The following is a 19,302-nucleotide window of genomic DNA, read 5'->3' as shown; positions in this document are numbered from 1 at the left end:
ATGATACACTTAAAGTAGTAATGGAGTTTTGCTATTTGGGGAGCAAAATAACTGATGATGGTCGAAGTAGAAAGGATATAAAATATAGACTGGCAATGACAAGGAAAGCGTTTCTAAAGAAGAGAAATTTGTTAACATCTAGTATTGATTTAAGCGTCAGGCAGTCGTTTCTGAAAGTATTTGTATGGAGTTTATCCATGTATGGAAGTGAGACATGGACGATAAATAGTTTGGACAAGAAGAGAATAGAATCTTTCGAAATGTGATGCTACAGAAGAATGCTAAAGATTAGACTGGTAGATCACATAACTAATGAGGAGGTATTGAATAGAATTGGGGAGAGGAGAAATTTGTGGCACAACTTGACTAGAAGAAGGAATTGGTTGGTAGGGCATATTCTGAAGCATCAAGGGATCACCAATTTAGTATTGGAGGGCAGCGTGGAGGATAAAAATCGTAGAGGGAGACCAAGAGATGAATACACTAAACAGATTCAGAAGGATGTAGGTTGCAGTAGGTACTGAGAGATAAAGAAGCTTGCACAGGATAGAGTAGCATGGAGAGCTGCATCAAACCAGTCTCTGGAGTAAATCCAGCAACAACAACAATAGTTTTTTCTTTCAGACAAAGAAAAACTGTTTTTACAAGAGAGAAAACATCCGCGAGCTGATTCTGAAAATCATGAATATTGCTGTAATCATACACACAAAAACATTTTTACCACACACGAAGAGAGGATAGGAAAGGACTTGATTAAGAAACTTATTAATCAAGTTATTTGTTGTATTTGTTGTATCTAGCTACCTTCGTCTTAAGAAGTAAAGTTATGAAATAGGGCAAACATTGGGATTGATATACGCGCGCGCGCACATACACCCACCCACCCACCCACCCTCCCCCCGCCCCCCAACACACACACACACATACGCACACACACACACACACAAAGTTGTAAGATCTGTTACTGCTGCTAAAATAGGAGATTATAAAGGTTTAAGTGAGTTTGAATGTGGTGTTATAGTCGGCGCTCGAAAGATGGGCACAGCATCCCCGAGGGAGCGATGAAGTGGGGATTTTCCTGTACAACCATTTCACAAGTGTACCGTGAATATCAGGGATCCGATGAAACGTCAAATCTCCGACATTGCTGCGGCTGGAAGGCCGGGAAGAGGTCCTGCAAGAATGGGACCAACGACGACTGAAGAGAATCGTTCAACGTGACAAGTGCAACCATTCCGTAAATTCCTGCAGATTTCAATGCTGGGCCATCGAAAAGTGTCAGCGTGCGAACCATTCTACGAAACATCATCGATATGGGCTTTCGGAGCCGAAGGCTCATCCGTGTGCCCTTGATGACTGCACGACACAAAGCTTTACGCCTCGCCTGGGCCCGTCAACACCAACATTGGACTGTTGACGACTGGAAACACGTTGCCTGGTCAGACGGGTCTCGTTTCAAATTGTATCGAGCGGATGGACGTGCACGGTTATGGAGACAATATTATGAATCCATGGACCGTTCATATCAATAGGGGACTGTTCAAGTTGGTGGAGGCTCTATAATGGTGTGGGGATGTGTGCAGTTGCAGTGATATGGGACCCCTGATACGTCTAGATACGACTCTGACAGGTGACACGTACGTACATAAGCATGCTGTCTGATCATCTACATCCATTCATGTCGATTGTGCATTCTGACGTACTTGAGCAGTTCCAGCAGGAATATGCGACACCCCACAGGTCCAGACTTGCTGTAGAGTGGCGCCAGGAACACTCTTCTCAGTTTATAGACTCCCGCTGGCCACCAAACTCTCCAGACATGAACATTAATGAACATATCTGGGATGCCTTGCAAAGCGCTGTTCAGAAAAGATCTCCACCCCCTCGTACTCTTACGGGTTTATGGACAGCCGTGCATGATTCATGGTGTCAGTTTCCTCCAGCAGTACATCAGACGTTAGTTGAGTCCCTGCCACGTGGTGTTCCTGCACATCTGCGTGCTTGCGAAGGCCCTATATATTAGGCAGGTGTACCAGTTTCTTCTTTGACTCTTGAGTTCCTACAGACTTATAATCTTGTGTCTTGGGAGTAATAGATTATTCATTAATGCATTTATACATTATGTATAATTTAATGTAACATGTGAACAAGGTTCTATTGATATTTCGTTTCAAGTGATCATTATGTTTGGTGTTCAAGGTTTGTGTCACATTCCATCATGCACACTGTCAATAGTAGACTTTCATCCGTTCTTACGCTTTGGAAGCAATGCAACAAAGTTCAAGCTTGCCGCTGCAGTGTAAAAGAACATGTGTACTTGTATCGGACAAGTCTCATTACCACTAGTACACAATCACAAACATACATACTTTTAAGGCAATAGAATTGCAGGAGGGGCCTTCTTCAGTAGCTGCCAGTCATAGGGCAACCTACGCATCACGACACACTGCATTGTTGCCAAATTTATTCAAGATGGCGGCGATGACGTCATCCAAGATGGCGTCATGTAGACTTGGCAACAGTGCATGACGTCATCCAAGATGGTGGCTTTTGGCGGGAAAATAAGTCAATTGTGCTATGCCTACTAACCTAACCTCCAGAAAAAATGGCGGGAATTTTGAATTTTGTCGGGAAAATAGAGTAAATGGGTTAAGTCCACTTACCTAAGCCTACAGAAAAAATAGGCGGGAAGTTTGAATTACAAAAGGATAATGCATACAAAATTGTACTTGTCTTTTATTATTATTTATTACCATTTATTACCATTCATTATCATTTATTATCATTCATTATCATTTCTTATCATTTATTATTATTTATTATTATTGACCTGCCTCCGCTAGAAAATTCCCTCCAAATACAAATTCCAACACAATAATGGCTGCAAAACTTTACTTTTGTTTATTATTATTCATTATCCATAATGAGATTTTCACTCTGCAGCGGAGTGTGCACTGATATGAAACTTCCTGGCAGATTAAAACTGTGTGCCCGACCGAGACTCGAACTCGGGACCTTTGCCTTTCGTGAGCAAGTGCTCTACCAACTGAGCTACCGAAGCACGACTCACGCCCGCTACTCACAGCTTCACTTCTGCCAGTATCTCGTCTCCTACCTCCCAAACTCCCCTGCGAACCTTGCAGAACTAGCACTCCTCAAAGAAAGGATATAGCGGAGACATGGCTTAGCCACAGCCTGGGGTATGTTTCTGTAAAGTTTGGAAGGTAGGAGACGAGATACTGGCAGAAGTAAAGCTGTGATTAGCGGGCGTGAGTTGTTCTTCGGTAGCTCAGTTGGTAGAGCACTTGCCCGCGAAAGGCAAAGGACCCGAGTTCGAGTCTCAGTCGGACACACAGTTTTAATCAGCCAGGAAGTTTCATTATTCATTATCATTTATTAACATTCATTGTCACTTATTATCATTCATTGTCATTTATTATTATTATTATTTATTATTTAGGCCTACCTCCACTAGAAAATTGCACCAAATTCAAATTCCAACACGATAATGTCTCAAAAACTGTACTTCTCTTTATTATTATCGTTTATTATTTATTCAAGATGTCTGATATTGTCGGCGAGAAAGCCATTTTCCTTACATCCATAACAAAACTCTATCACAAGTTCAAATCCCAACACCATAATCGATCACACGTACTAACTTTCTCCGTCACGTATCTTTTTTCACTGGTAACCTATCAGAATCGCGTCAAATAATAAACTGCACTTATAGTAACCTAAGTCACGTCCTTTGATTTGGCAGGGGGGAAGGGACTGAAGACTTTATTTCAAGCAGTACGGTCATCACTTGTTGTCCAACAGAATCAGCACACATCTTTGATATCGCAGTGCAGTCGCCACGACGTCCCCGCTCCAACTGAATTAGTTCAATTCAAATCCTCGCCACCCCCTGGCCCCGCCGGCCAGCCCACGGAGACACTGCCGACGCCTGTCACGTGAGGCGGCCGCTCGCGTTGGACTGCCGGTGCGCTGGGGGCGAGCCCAGCGATCGCTCCCACATCGTAAACATGTTTTCGCTGGACACGCTGGAACTTGCCGAGTTTGACGTCACAGCGGCCCCTTGTCCACTCACCACATGTATTCGTCGCCCCCGCACGTTTCCCACCAATATTGTTTGCCTCGGAGCTGAATCACACAACGGTCGGCCGTTCCCTGCCACACTTTTGGCGCCAAAGTTGTTTTCCTGGGCACGTTCAAACCTGTCGATGTCGACCGCTCACCGTCCTCCACGTGTCCTTGTGCGAGCGAGAACGCAGTGCTACACATTTGGCGCCAAAGTTTGCTCGATAGTGGAATCCGCCATGACCATATAACAGCACGTTTGGTCGGCACTAGAACGCTCGGTAATTGACTCTCTCTCGGGCTCGCGTTATAACTGGACAATCGCAGCGCCGCCGCCCGGCTTTAGTCACACATCCTCCATACACGTGACGGACATAGTCTTCTGTAAATATGCTAACTCCCGCATCGCTCATCTAACCTATCAATTACCTAAGTACTTAATTCCATTTCAGTTTTAATCATATTAAATAATTCAATTTACAATTTCATATACGTATGCAAAGGTGTTCGACTACCTAATTTCACCTACTTTTTGAGGACCAGACAGCCACCTCTTCCTAGGAACCAGTGCCGAGTTTCAATTCTGGCACTAAAGAAAGGTCACTTCCGCTTTCTCTACCAACCTAACAAAATTGTTCGAAAGAAAGGGCACTTGTACTAACCTCAGCCACCCGACCGCCAGTTCCTCCTAGGAACCAGTGCCAAGTTTGAATTCTGCCAGTAAACAAAGCTCACTTGCGCTTCCGCCACCAACCTAAGAATATGGTTGCAAACGAAGCTCATCACCACTAAACTAAGCCCCCAGCACTCAACCTCTTCATACACGTTTTGGCTAAAAGGAATCACCCTGCACTAGGCCCATGGATGGAGGAATGAATTTACTTTATTTAGGAATGGAGAATATGTATCACAGCGACATGTTCCACACCATACAGACCTGCAAAACACTCCTACATAACTCATTTATAATGCTCTAGACACATGCTTGCTAATTGTATACAGTTAAAAATAACGCATAGAACAGCCTACAGACATTACAAACGCTCGTAAATAATGGAAATCATTTACGTTCAAATAGCCAAACAACTCCTAATGTTCGGAAATAATTTCAGTCCATAGGCTGATGGAAGGAGGAAGGCGTGTACTTTATTTATTTGGGACATATCTTTTTGAAACTTTTGCATCTCATAGGTTTCGATATGTAAGCCTGACATAAGGCAGGTTCTGAACTCCAGGAGTGCACTACACAGGGCAACACAACCACACCCATCAAGATATTCATTCCAATCCAGACCTCTAACTCCTCTACAGATAAATTTGTCCAGTTATTTGCTGACTCTCTCACAGTCTGACCAGATAGCAGTTTTTGCGTAAAAACCGCTCAGACTGCTCTGTGCTGCTTGGGGAAGTAAGGAAGGACTGCACTCTATTTATTTGGAGCCCTTTTATTTAGTCGTGGAGTATATTTGTCACAAAACACCCACACTGATCCGACTGTGGTCATCTGAGAAAGGCCACAAACACATAAACAAGTCCTCATTTCACCACACAATAGCAAACAGCTCTTAAATAATGCAGTACACAATATCAGCAGACGAGCTCTGTACTCTTAAACTCTCCAAATAAAGCATAGCACAGTGCACAGACATGCTCGCAAAATAGTGCAACAGACGTGCCCAAACACCCCGAGCTGCCAAACCGATCAAAAGTCTCTGCTCGGCCTCCCCCAAACATGTCATCAACACAGTCGCATTCGCGCCTAACACCAGAGAAATTGATATCGCCTATACGACTTCGATTACACCCCAAGGCAGGCCGCGCGCGCGTGCGGTCGGCGGGGGAGGGGGTTCAGAGCCTCCAGCCAAGTTAAGCTTCCGAGCGCTCGTGACAGCCGACCAGAACGGGCACTCTCCTCTGACACATGTGAAAGCTGCATTGTTCTTCTCATGTATACTACCGACGTCTCAGGTCTGGACCTGCCTTCGCGTCTATTGTCAGAATAGCTCATAGCTCATTGACACAAATGATTAACGCGGCCGGGAAAACATTTACTACTCGCATGCAACCGAGATGGTGATGGAAAACGAATCACTCTGATCAGCGCTGCAGGCGCGTGTAATGATTGAGAATACTCTATTTATTTTTTCGAACAACTTATTTAACCATACAGTATATCTATCATGCTGTCACAAAACACCCACCCAGATGTGTTCTGGGCCATGTTGCACAGCCCACAGACACGCACCCAACCATAATTTCAGTACACACTAGAGCAAACTGCTACTAAATAATTCCTCACACAGATGTGTAGATACGCTCAGTACTCGTAAACTATCCAACAACGCATAGCAGAGCCTGCAGATCCGCTCGCAAAATAACTCTACACATGTGCGCAGGTACCCCCTCCGCACCCTGTCCACAGGATCGTGAAGTAACGCATCCATCTGATTACAGACCACCCACAGCTCCTGCTCGGCCTCCGCAAGCGTGAGTTGGCGCGGTCGGTGTGGTCTTCAGCTGTCAAAGCACACACATACGTCCGTCCAGGGCCGTGATCCATCACAACCCCGAGCCGCGACCACCTAACGTGGATGAAAGTCAACTTTATACCAACGTTGCATAATTCCAAAGCGCAGCCTCCATACGCTAGACACATCATAGCACCAGCAGCACATGTCTTTACCTCCTATGACACACTGCACATTGCTCCTGACACCTCATTACATGGCCTTTTAACTAAACATAACTACACATCCCTGCTCTCGCCTCGTCGTGTGACCAGCCATCTAAAACCTTCTCAATATTATTCTGACGTTACAACATCAAGTGCGTTTAGAGGAATGTGTGAACTTTCATCACACATGAGGTGGACGTCCTCTGATGATCGACGGGTTCACCGTTTTGGCAGGAGTGAATATGGTTTTATATATGCGAGTGTTTAGGATTTGTGAGTCGAAATTGTCTGCGAAGGGTGAATGACTTCGTGTTTGCTGGCTGGGTGAGAAACTGTTTACATGTCCTGCTGGAGATGCAAGGGGGAGGATAGAGATCTGTGCTATTCAGGAATACATTTGTGCACTGTATGTCGTTATACAATAGCTGGAGAGCAGGTATAGAGAGAGCCGACTGCAGCATGCTGGTTCTGGGGCTGAGTGGATGGCTGTTTAGATGGACATATAGAGAGAGCCCACTGCAGCATGCTGGTCCTGGGGCTGAGTGGATGGCTGTTTAGATGGACATATATGTCGCTTTGACATGGCGCCGGCGGCGCTCGGACGCTCGCTTTGTATGGCGCTATGGGACTAGTCTGAGCATTTAGTACTTGTTTTGGTGGTTATTGGATTAAGAACTGTAATATTGAAGGTCATGTCCTCAGCAGGACCGCTGTGTGAGTAAGAGTGTTTATGTATTTGAAGATATGTTTCGCGATTGGTGATGTTAAGTTGATGGCGCAATTTAGCTACCACTGTAAAAAATAGCTGTCTGCTGCTGAAAGAAAGAAAGAAAGAAAGAAAGAAAGGGGTGACCTTGCCCCCAGACCTGATGGATGAGTTATTAGATAAGAGGAAGTGATAGGTGTTGAATGATGCTATGTGTTCGGATATAGGAGTCTCCAAACGGCGGCGCGAGATTTTTTTTATGTGGAAATTTATGCAATCTATAGATAGTGATATTCGACCGCTAGTGACAACAGTTAAGAGCGGAATAATAGGTCCAAATCGAGCGCTGGCAGAATGTTGCGGCAATGCTAATAATATTTAATTCAAGGTGGAGGTGGTAAATATGGACCAGGCTTTGAATATTGGTGTGAGTGTCGTATGTGCTTGATGCTCTGTGTAAAAGTTTGACTCTTTAATTGCGTTTGGTATTTCTGGGTGGGTGTAAAATTAATTTTACTGTTGAAAGTGCGAGAAAGATGAGTTGATTGGTGTTTAGATAGAGGCTACGTTTTTAATTCGAAAAGATGGGATGAGAATGGTAAATTGATTGATGGACGTGGTTTGTGGGGTGATATATGAGTCTCAAGATAGGGTTGAGGACGTTTGCGTATGTTGATTGTGGGACGGGTGTGAGGTTAGGTGCGGTGGGAGGTGTAAATTAGATCTTATTTTTTAAAAAAATGTTGTAAAGTAAGAATAATATTGAGAAGGTTTTAGATGGCTGGTCACGCGACGAGGCGAGAGCAGGGATGTGTAGTTATGTTTAATTAAAGGGCCGTGTAATGTCGTGTGAGGAGCAATGCGCAGTGCGCTACAGGGTCATAGGAGGTAAAGACATGCGCTGCTATGATGTATCTAGGGTATGGAGGCTGCGTTTTGATAATTATGCTACGTTGATATAAAGTTGACTTTCACCCGCGTTCGGTGGTAGCGGCTCGGGGTTGTGATGGATTGCGGTCCTGGACGGACGTATGTGTGTGCTTTGACCGCTGACGAGTGCGTTGACCGCGCCAACTCACGCTTGCGGAAGCCGAGCAGGGGCTGTGCGAGGTCTGAAATCAGACGGATGGGTGACTTCACGATCCTGTGGGCAGGGTGCGGAGTGGGGGGTACCTGCGCACGTCTGCAGAGTTATTTTGCGAGCGGATCTGCAGGCTCTGCTATGCGTTATTAGGATAGTTTACGAGTACTGAGCGTATTATTTAGTAGCAGTTTGCTATGGTGTGTAGTGAAATTATGATTGGGTGCGTGTTTGTGGGCTGTGCAACATGGCCCAGGGCACATCTGGGTGGGTGTTTTGTGATAGCGTGATAGATACACTGTATGGTTAAATAAGTTGTTCGAAAAAATAAATAGAGGGTTCTCAATGATTACACGCGCCTGCAGCGCAGATCAGAGTAATTGGTTTTCCTGTCACCATCTCGGTTGCATGCGAGTAGTAGATGTTTCCCAGGCTACGTTAATCGTGTGTGTCAACGAGCCATGAGCTATTCCGACAATAGACGTGAAGGCAGGTCCTGACCTGAGACGCCGGCAGTATACATGAGGACAATGCAGCTTTCACATGTGTCGGCTGTCACGAGCGCACGAAAGCTGAACTTGGCTGGAGACTCTGGAACCCCCCTTCCCCGCCGACCGCGCGCGCGCGCGACCTGCCTTGGAGCGTAATCTAAGGCGCATAGGCGATATCAATTTCTCCGGTGATAGGTGCGAATGCGACTGTGTTGAGGTCATGTTTGGGGGAGGCCGAGCAGAGACTTTTGGTCGGTTTGGCAACTGAGGGTGTTTGGGCGCGTCTGTTGCACTATTTTGCGAACATGTCTGTGCTTTATTTGGAGAGTTTAAGAGTACAGAGCTCGTCTGCTGATATTGTGTACTGCATTATATAAGAGCTGTTTGCCATTGTGTGGTGAAATTAGGAATTGTTTACGTGTTTGTGGCCTGTGTCAGATGACCACAGTCGGATCAGTGCGAGTGTTTTGTGACAAATATACTCCATGACTAAATAAAAGGGCTCCAAATAAATAGAGTGTAGCCCTTCCTTACTTCCCCGAGCAGCACAGCGCAGTGTGAGTGGTTTTTGCGCAAAAACTGCAATCTGGTCAGACTCTGAGTGAGGTGTTCGCATGTCTGTAGGCTGTGCTATGAGTTATGTTTAACTGTTTACAATTAGCAAGCGTGTGTCTGGAGCATTATAAATGAATTATGTAGGAGTGTTTTGCAGGTCTGTATGGTGTGGAACATGTCGCTGTGATACATATTCTCCATTCCTAAATAAAGTAAATTGGTTCCTCCATCCATGGGCCTAGTGCAGCGTGAGTCCTTTTAGCCAAAACGTGTATGAAGAGGTTGAGTGCTGGTGGCTTAGTTTAGTGGTGATGAGCTCCGTTTGCAACAACTTTCTTAGGTGGTAGTGGGAGCGCAAGTGTGCTTTGTATACTGACAGATTTCAAACTTTGTGCTGGTTCCTAGGAGGTTGGTACAAGTGCCCTTTCTTTACTGCCAGAATTCTAACTCGGCGCTGGTTCCTAGGAAGAGGTGGCTGTCTGGTCCTCGAAAAGTAGTTTAAATTAGGTAGTTGAACACCTTTCCATACGTATATGAAATTGTAAATTGAATTATTTAATATGATTAAAATAAAATGGAATTAAGTACTTAGGTATTTACAGAAGACTATGTCCGTCGCATGTATGGAGGATGTGTGACTAAAGCCGGGCGGCGGCGCTGCGATTGTACAGCTATTACGCGAGCGCGAGAGCGAGTCACTTAGCGAGCATTCTAGTGCGGACCAAACGTGCTGTTATATGGTCATGGCGGATTCCACTATCGAGCAAACTTTGCCGCCAAAAGTGTAGCACTGCTTTCTCGCTTGCACAAGGACATGTGGTGGACAGTGAGCGGTCAGGATCAACAGGTTTGAACGTGCCCAGGAAAAACAACTTCGGCGCTGAAAGTGTTGTAGGGAAACGGCCGACTGTTGTGTGATTCAGCTCCGAGGCAAACAATTTTGGCGGGAAACGTGCGGAGGCGACGAATACACGTGGCAAGCGGACAAGGGGACGCTGTGACGTCAAACTCGGCAAGTTCCAGAGTGTCCAGCGAAAACATGTTTACGATGTGGGAGTGATCGCTGGGCTCGCCCCCAGCGTACCGCCAGTCCACCACGAGTGGCCGGCCGCCTCACGAGACAGGCGTCGACAGTGTCTCCTCTTGCTGGCCAGGGGGTGGCGAGGATTTGAACTAATTCAGTTGGAGCGTGGACGTCGTGGCGACTGGATTGCGATATCAAAGATGTGTGTGCTGACTGTGTTGGAGAACAAGTGATGACCGTACTGCCTGAAATAAAGCCTTCAGTCCCTTCCCCCCTGCAAAATCACAGGACGTGACTTACGTTACTATAAGTGCATCTTATTATTTGTTGCGATTAGTGACGGAGAAAATTCGTACGTGTGATCAATTATGGTGTTGGGATTTGAACTTGTGATAGATTTTTGTTATAGATGTAAGGAAGATGGCTTTCTCGCCGAGAAACTCGGCCATCTTGAATAAATAATAAATAAGAATATTAAATAGAAGTACAGTTTTTGAGACATTATCGTGTTGGAATTTGAATTTGGCGCAATTTCAAGTGGAGGTTTTTGTTGTTGTTATCTTCAGTCCTGAGGCTGGTTTGATGCAGCTCTCCATGCTATTCTATCCTGTGCAAGCTTCTTCATCTCCCTGTACTTACTGCAACCTACATTCTTCTGAATCTGCTTAGTGCATTCATCTCTTGGTCTCCCTCTACGATTTTTACACTCCACGCTGCCCTCCAATACTAAATTTTTGATCCCTTGATGCCTCAGAACATGTCCTACCAACTGGTCCCTTCTTCTTGTCAAGTTGTGCCACAAACTCCTCTTCTCCCCAATTCTATTCAATACCTCCTCATTAGTTATGTGATCTACCTATCTAATCTTCAGCATTCTTCTGTAGCACCACATTTCGAAAGCTTCTATTCTCTTCTTGTCCAAACTATTTATCGTCCATGTTTCACTTCCATACATGGCTACACTCCATACAAATACTTTCAGAAACGACTTCCTGACACTTAAATCTATTCTCGATGTTAACAAATTTCTCTTCTTCAGAAACGCTTTCCTTGCGATTGCCAGTCTACATTTTATATCCTTTCTACTTCGACCATCATCAGTTATTTTGCTCCCCAAATAGCAAAACTCCTTTACTACTTTAAGTGTATCATTTTCTAATCTAATTCCCTCAGCATTACCAGACTTAATTCGACTTCATTCCATTATCCTCGTTTTGCTTTTGTTGATGTTCATCTTATATCCTCCTTTCTAGACACTGTCCATTCCGTTCAACTGCTCTTCCAAGTCCTTTGCTGTCTCTGACAGAATTACAATTCCATCGGCGAACCTCAACGTTTTTATTTCTTCTCCATGGACTTTAATACCTACTCCGAATTTTTCTTTTGTTTCCTTTACTGATTGCTCAATATACAGATTGAATAACATTGGGGAGAGGCTACAACCCTGTCTCACTCCCTTCCCAACTGCTGCTTCCCTTTCATGCCCCTCGACTCTTCTAACTGCTATCTCGTTTCTGTACAAATTGTAAATAGCCTTTCGCTCCCTGTATTTTACCCCTCCCACCTTCAGAATTTGAAAGAGAGTATTCCAGTCAACATTGTCAAAAGCTTTCTCTAAGTCCACAAATGCTAGAAAAGTAGCTGTGACTTATTAAACTGATAGTTCGGTAATTTTCACATCTGTCAACACCTGCTTTCTTTGGGATTGGAATTATTATATTCTTCTTGAAGTCTGAGGGTATTTTGCCTGTCTCATACATCTTGCTCACCAGATGGTAGAGTTTTGTCAGGACTGGCTCTCCCAAGGCCGTCAGTAGTTCTAATGGAATGTTGTCTACTCCCGGGGCCCTGTTTCGACTCAGGTCTTTCAGTACTCTGTCAAACTCTTCACGCAGTATCGTATCTCCCATTTCATCTTCATCTACATCCTCTTCCATTTCCATAATATTGACCTCAAGTACACCGCCCTTGTATAGACCCTCTATATTCTCCTTCCACCTTTCTGCTTTCCCTTCTTTGCTTAGAACTGGGTTTCCATTTGAGCTCTTGATATCCATACAAGTGGCTCTCTTTTCTCCAAAGGTCTCTTTAATTTTCCTGTAGGCAGTATCTATCTTACCCCTAGTGAGATGAGCCTCTACATCGTTACATTTATCCTCTAGCCATCCCTGCTTAGCCAATTTGCACTTCCTGTCGATCTCATTTTTGAGACGTTTGTATTCCCTTTTGCCTGCTTCATTTACTGGGTTTTATATTTTCTCCTTTCATCAATTAAATTCAATATTTCTTCTGTTACCCAAGGATTTCTATTAGCCCTTGTCTTTTTACCTACTTGATCCTCTGCTGCCTTCACTACTTCATCCCTCAGAGCTACCCATTCTTCTTCTACTGTATTTCTCTGCCCCATTCCTGTCAATTGTTCCCTTATGCTCTCCCTGAAAATCTGTACAACCTCTGGTTTAGTCAGTTAATCCAGGTCCCATCTTCTTAAATTCCCACCTTTTTGCAGTTTCTTCAGGTTTAATGTACAGTTCATAACCAATAGATTGTGGTCAGAGTCCACATCTGCCCCTGGAAATGTCTTACAATTTAAAACCTGGCTCCTAAATCTCTGTATTACCATTATATAATCTATCTGATACCTTCTAGTATCTCCAGGATTCTTCCTTGTATACAACCTTCTTTATACAACCTTCTTTTATGATTCTTGAACCAAGTGTCAGCTATGATAAATTATGCTCTGTGCAACATTCTACGAGACAGCTTCCTCTTTCATTTCTCTCCCCCAATCCATATTCACCCACTATGTTTCCTTCTCTCCCTTTTCCTACTCTCGAATTCCAGTCACCCATTACTATTTAATTTTCGTCTCCCTTCACTGCCTGAATAATTTCTTTTATCTCATCATACATTTAATCAATTTCTTCATCATCTGCAGAGACAGTTGGCATATAAACTTGTACTACTGTAGTAGGCATGGGCTTCATGTCTATTGTGGCCACAATAATGCGTTTACTATGCTGTTTGTAATAGCTTACCCACACTCCTATTTTTTATTCATTATTAAACCTACTCCTGCATTACCCCTATTTGATTTTGTATTCATAGCCCTGTATTCACCTGACCAAAAGTCTTGTTCCTCCTGCCACCAAACTTCACTAATTCCCACTATATCTAACTTTAACCTATCCATTTCCCTTTTTAAATTTTCTAACCTACCTGCCCGATTAAGGGATCTGACATTCCACGCTCCGATCCGTAGAACGCCAGTTTTCTTTCTCCTAATAAAGACGTCCTCTTGAGTAGTCCCTGCCCGGAGATCCGAGTGGGGGACTATTTTACCTCCGGAATATTTTACCCAAGAGGACGCCATCATCATTTAACCATACAGTAAAGCTGCATGCCCTCGGGAAAAATCACGGCTGTAGTTTCCCCTTGCTTTCAGCTGTTCGCAGTACCAGCACAGTAAGGCCGTTTTGGTTAGTGTTGCAAGGCCAGATCAGTCAATCATCCAGACTGTTGCCCCTGCTACTACTGAAAAGGCTGCTTCCCCTCTTCAGAAACCACATGTTTGGCCTCTCAACAGATACCCCTCCATTGTGGTTGCACCTATGGTACGGCCATCTGTATCGCTGAGGCACGCAAGCCTCCCCACCAACGGCAAGGTCCATGGTTCATGGGTGTAGGCTAGTGCAGGTAGGCCTATAATAAATAATAATAATAATAATAATAAATGATAATAAATGATAATGAATGATAGTAAATATTAATGAATGATAATAAATGACAATGAATGATAATGAATGTTAATAAATAATAATGAATAATAAACAAAAATAAGGTTTTGCAGCCATTATTGTGTTGGAATTTGAATTTGGAGGGAATTTTCTAGTGGAGGCATGTCAATAATAATGAATACCAATAAATAATAATAAATAATAATAAATGATAATGAATGTTAATAAATGATAATCAATAATAGTAAAAAGACAAATACGGTCTTTGCATGTGTTATCCTGTTGGAATTCAAACTTCCCGCCATTTTTTCTTCTGGAGGCTTAGGTTAGTGGACGTAGCACAACTGGCCTATTTTCCCACCAAAATTCAAACTTCCCGCCATTTTTCTTGAGGTTAGGTTAGTGGACATAGCACAATTGGGCTATTTTCCCCCCAAAATGCAAAATTCCCACCATTTTTGCTGAAGGTTAGGTTAGTGGACGTAGCACAATTGGCCTATTTTCCCGCCAAAAGCCGCCATCTTGGATGACGTCATGCGATGTTGCCAAGTTAACATGCCGCCATCTTGGATGACATCATCGCCGCCATCTTGAATAAGTTTGGCAACAATGCAGCGTGTCTTGACACATAGGTTGTCCCTCTACTCTCAGAGCCATTCGTCATCGCCATACTGGCGTATTACGCGGTGTGATGATATGGGGTGCCATTGCTTACACATCTCGGTCACCTCTTGTTCGCATTGATGGCACTTCGAACAGTGGACGTTCCATTTCAGATGTGTTACGACTTGTGGCTCTACCCTTCATTCGACTCCTGCGAAATAATACATTTCAGCAGGATAATGCACGACCGCATGTTGCGGGTCCATTACAGGCCTTTCTGGATACAGAAAATGTTCGACTGCTGCTCTGGCCAGCACGTTCTCCAGATGTCTCACCAATTGAAAACGCCTGGTCAATGGTGGCCGAGCAACTGGCTTGTCACAATACCCCAGTCACTACTCTTGATGAACTGTGGTATCGTGTTGAAGCTGCATGGACAGCTGTACCTGTACACGCCATCCAAGCTCTGTTTGACTCAATGCCCAGGCGTATCAAGGCCGTTATTACGGCTACAGATGGTAGTTCTGAGTACTGATTTCTTAGGAACTATGCACGCAAATTGCGTGGAAATGTAATGACATGTCAGTTCTAGTATAATATATTGGTCCAATGAATACCCATTTATCATCAGCATTTCTTCTTGGTGTAACAGTTTTACTTGCCAGTAGTGTAGTTGCACCATGAGGAAGGACATCAAACAGAATAACCCCGTCATACTCCCAGAAGACCGTCGCCACGACTTTACAGGCTGAGGGTGCGGCTATGAAAGTTTTGGAGGAGACATGGGATGGCGCCACTCCATCGGTCACGTTTTGTTTCCAGTTCGAAGTGATGAATCCATGTTTAATCGCCTGTGATGATGTTCAACAAAAAACTGTCATTATCAGCGCAAGCAATTCTGCACAGATGATCCTTCACTGCTCTTTATGGTCTTCTGTTAGGCGGTAAGGAACCCAGTAAGCACACAACTTCGAGTACCACAACTGGTGGACGAGTGTGTCAGCACTGACAACAGAAATATCCAGTCGTGCAGCGAGGTGTTGGAATAAGATTCGTCGATTACCTCGATTGAGACTGTCTGCCCTTTCCAACACTGCAGGAGTCACAATTGTATGCGGCCGTCTGGCACATGGGAGATCGGACAGGTTTGCACGACCTTGTTGCGAGATAACAGGCGCCTCGTCCAACGACTCACACTGCGATCACAGAAAGGTCTCCGTGGACATCCTCCAAGTTCCTGTGAATATCTACGATGTTCTGGTTTTCCGTCAAAAGAAACTCAAGGACAGCTCTCTGCGTCGAACGCACCTCCGTCACAGATGCCATTTTGAAGGCTACGTATAACGCTGCCATCTATCGCAACTTCATGAAACTATAGGGGCCGAAGTGGGAATATTCCATAATGTTAGGGTGACCAGACGTCCGGATTAATCCGGACATGTCCTCCTTTTTAGCTCTTTGTCCGGGGTACAGGCGGATTTTTACAGTGTCCGGCTTTTTCGGAAAGTTGAGCGTAATACAGCTAAATTTACAATTCGTCCAGTTCTATTGCTGTTTTCTTAAATACTTTAACTATTGGCACAACCTTCGTGATAAACACGCACGAAGGCGATGTTAGAAGGTGGCACCAGGATTGTCGATGTTATCGTTGATCGACCTATAAGCAAATATCGATTATTTAAAATTTTCGTTTCGTATCTTCTCTTGGCTTCCTGTAGTGCACGTGTGATTTGTGAGTGTATTTTTAACCGAGTGAGTTACGTAAAATATTTGGCTATGCCTAAACGAAAGTATACATTTTCTGATGTCCTCTCCTGCAAATATCCGGCTTTCAAGAAAGGGAGAAATGAATTTGAAGCAGAAAGTAAGATATGTGGAGCTGGAACGTACGTCTCAGTAGCCAATAAAGGTAAGAAATAGCTCGACGGATTAACTGTCATGGTTTTATTTCATTGTTTAATAGTCATTCAATTTATTTTTATTCGGAAGGTTAAAGTGCAGTTTACATGTCGTCAGCTGCTGCTTGAATTGTAGATGTTGGTAAGGGTGCGTCGAATGAAGGGAGGTGAATGGTCTTACGTTTTTCGATTTGTAAACAATTCCTAGTTGTTGACATTACAAAACAATTGGCGCCACATTGTCACCACAATTAATGTTTTTAATTTTTTCTGTATTACTCAGTTAACCACCACCTGACCATCAATAACAATTAACCACTAGTTTTACCGGTAATTCCCGGCAGTCACGTGACTTGTCCAAAGCTGACGAGTGGTATTATCCTCATCTGCAGTTGACCCGTTTGATGTGTCCTCTTTTTTTCTTCCTTTGTCCTCCTTTTTGAAGCTGTTTGTCCCCCTTTCTAAACAATTGCATCTGGTCACCATACACAATGTCCCACAACAAATTCCACATTTTCAACCGAAATTGGCCGAGAAAAAAATTGTTAGATTACTTACTGAATGCCCCTTGTACATTGGCTTTCTCGAACCCACAGATAGTTGTCAAGATATCGTCGTGACTGCTCGTTATATCGTACCCCAGCAAGAAAAGTGACTCAAGTTAAAAAACTGCAGTTACACTAGTGGAGTGCCCCAACAGAATCGAAAAATGTAATGGACTTTACTATTAACAACACTTACTTGAAATTTAAAGGAAGCTTATACTATTTCAATGTAAGTTTATAGAACTGTTTAAGTCGAGTTTTCTCATTGTATTTTTGAACCGTGTCACTGTTCTTAACAGGGTGCGATGTGTTAAGGTGCTCCATTCATTTGGAAGGTATTGCTGTCCTTTCTTCTTTTAAAGTGGAAACCTGCCAACTTCATACTTGTTATTTACAAAGTGATATGTATTACGAAAAGTAGTTAAGGAGGAACTTCCGCTAGTAGTTTGAAGTACGTTCTAATTTTTGCGAAAAACTACAGTCTGTTGCCAGAAAAGGAAACTTCTTCCTTTGAAAGTAATTGACACAATGATAAAATACACTAGCAAGAACATTCCTGGAAAATACCAGATTACAGTGCGAAGAGAAAAGTGCTGCACTTGGTTGTGGCCATGCGAGTCCTCATCTCATTTCAAGACAAAAGTGCATCTAGCGAAACCTAGTCCCACCAGAAGATTTAATAGAAATAAGAATTAAAGATCAACGGTGTGGCAACGCTGTAACTGCGTTCAGTGTGGCCAAGAACACGTAGCACGAAAGCTGCGCTGCTCTCGAGATGTCCCATGAGCTCAGTGAGATATTTTGGTGTTGTATTGTTGGCTACACTGATTATTGTCAAAAGCAAGATATGTAAACAGTGTAACCAATCGCGAAGTGATATAATTAGATAGTTGAGTAACAAATTGAACGTTTCGTATTCGTTGCAATAATTTTGTTGTTGCAGTTTAAATGTCTATACTGTGTAGAGGACTGTGACGAATATGCAACCATCACAAGACGAATTGAAAACGGCGGCTTTCATCAGGGTCTGCAATCACTTGTAGAGATAGTTGTGGATCATGCCTAACATTTGGATCAATTGCTCAGTGATACTGGAAGAGAAGATCACAGCAGCATTGTATGTAAATCCAGAGCAACTGCAGGAATTGCAGTGGTTCAAACGGTTGTCATCTTGTGCAGCAGTAATGGAGGCAGTGAACATCCAGCTGCCAGAAGCCATAGCAACAGAACACACAGCCATTGCTTATAGTCCATTGCAATGTACTCAGAACCTCCTTTCAGCAAAGCGTTCATTACCTGTGCATGCAAGGTACCAGCCACCAATTCCAGGTGGTGGCCATGTTGATGGACACTTGAATTCTCCACGCCTGTTTCTCCACTGCTTAGAGGATACCTGCCTAAGAGCAAAGGCGCGAACAGTTGCTCCTCCAGAACAAACTGCGAACTAAATGTTCTACAAATATGTTCTTGGAAGACTCAGGAAAAGGTTGAATTGTATAAGAGAAGACATTTCAGATTAGTGGATGCTACGTCATGACAATGCCCTCTGTCACACGACCACTTCCATCACGGAATTTTTGACCTAAAAAGGCGTTCCTGCTCCTTCATAGGTCCCCTGTTCACCTGATCTGAGTCCTTGTGACTCTTTCCTTTTCCCGAAATTGAAAAATGTCTTAAAAGGACGGCGTTTCGGGACAATGGAGAACATTGAAAAGAACATGACCGACGCGTTAAATCCCCTACCAGTTGAATCCTTACAGTGCTGCTACCAACACTGGGAACAACTACACCCCTGGTGTATGCCTGCCTACTTTGAAGGGGACACTATCGTTGTCTCATTACTTTTCTCACGCACCTCAAATGTACTTTAACTAAAGCCACTACTGTTCGGTAAAGAAGCCTCCT

General features: G+C 43.8%; 1 protein-coding gene across 1 annotated transcript; it reads left to right on the top strand.

Moving 5' to 3' along the window:
* Window positions 1-18,455: 18,455 nt before the first annotated feature.
* Window positions 18,456-18,845, top strand: LOC124799090 (phosphatidylinositol-glycan biosynthesis class X protein-like). The gene has a single exon (XM_047262629.1). It carries the CDS (start codon window positions 18,456-18,458, stop codon window positions 18,843-18,845), a length of 390 nt encoding a protein of 129 aa, XP_047118585.1.
* Window positions 18,846-19,302: the final 457 nt, after the last annotated feature.

The sequence above is a fragment of the Schistocerca piceifrons genome, chromosome 5 (genome assembly GCF_021461385.2).
Source record: "Schistocerca piceifrons isolate TAMUIC-IGC-003096 chromosome 5, iqSchPice1.1, whole genome shotgun sequence".
NCBI lineage: Eukaryota > Metazoa > Arthropoda > Insecta > Orthoptera > Acrididae > Schistocerca > Schistocerca piceifrons.
Note: the sequence above shows the minus strand (reverse complement) of the source record. Positions and strands in the feature narration are given on the sequence as shown.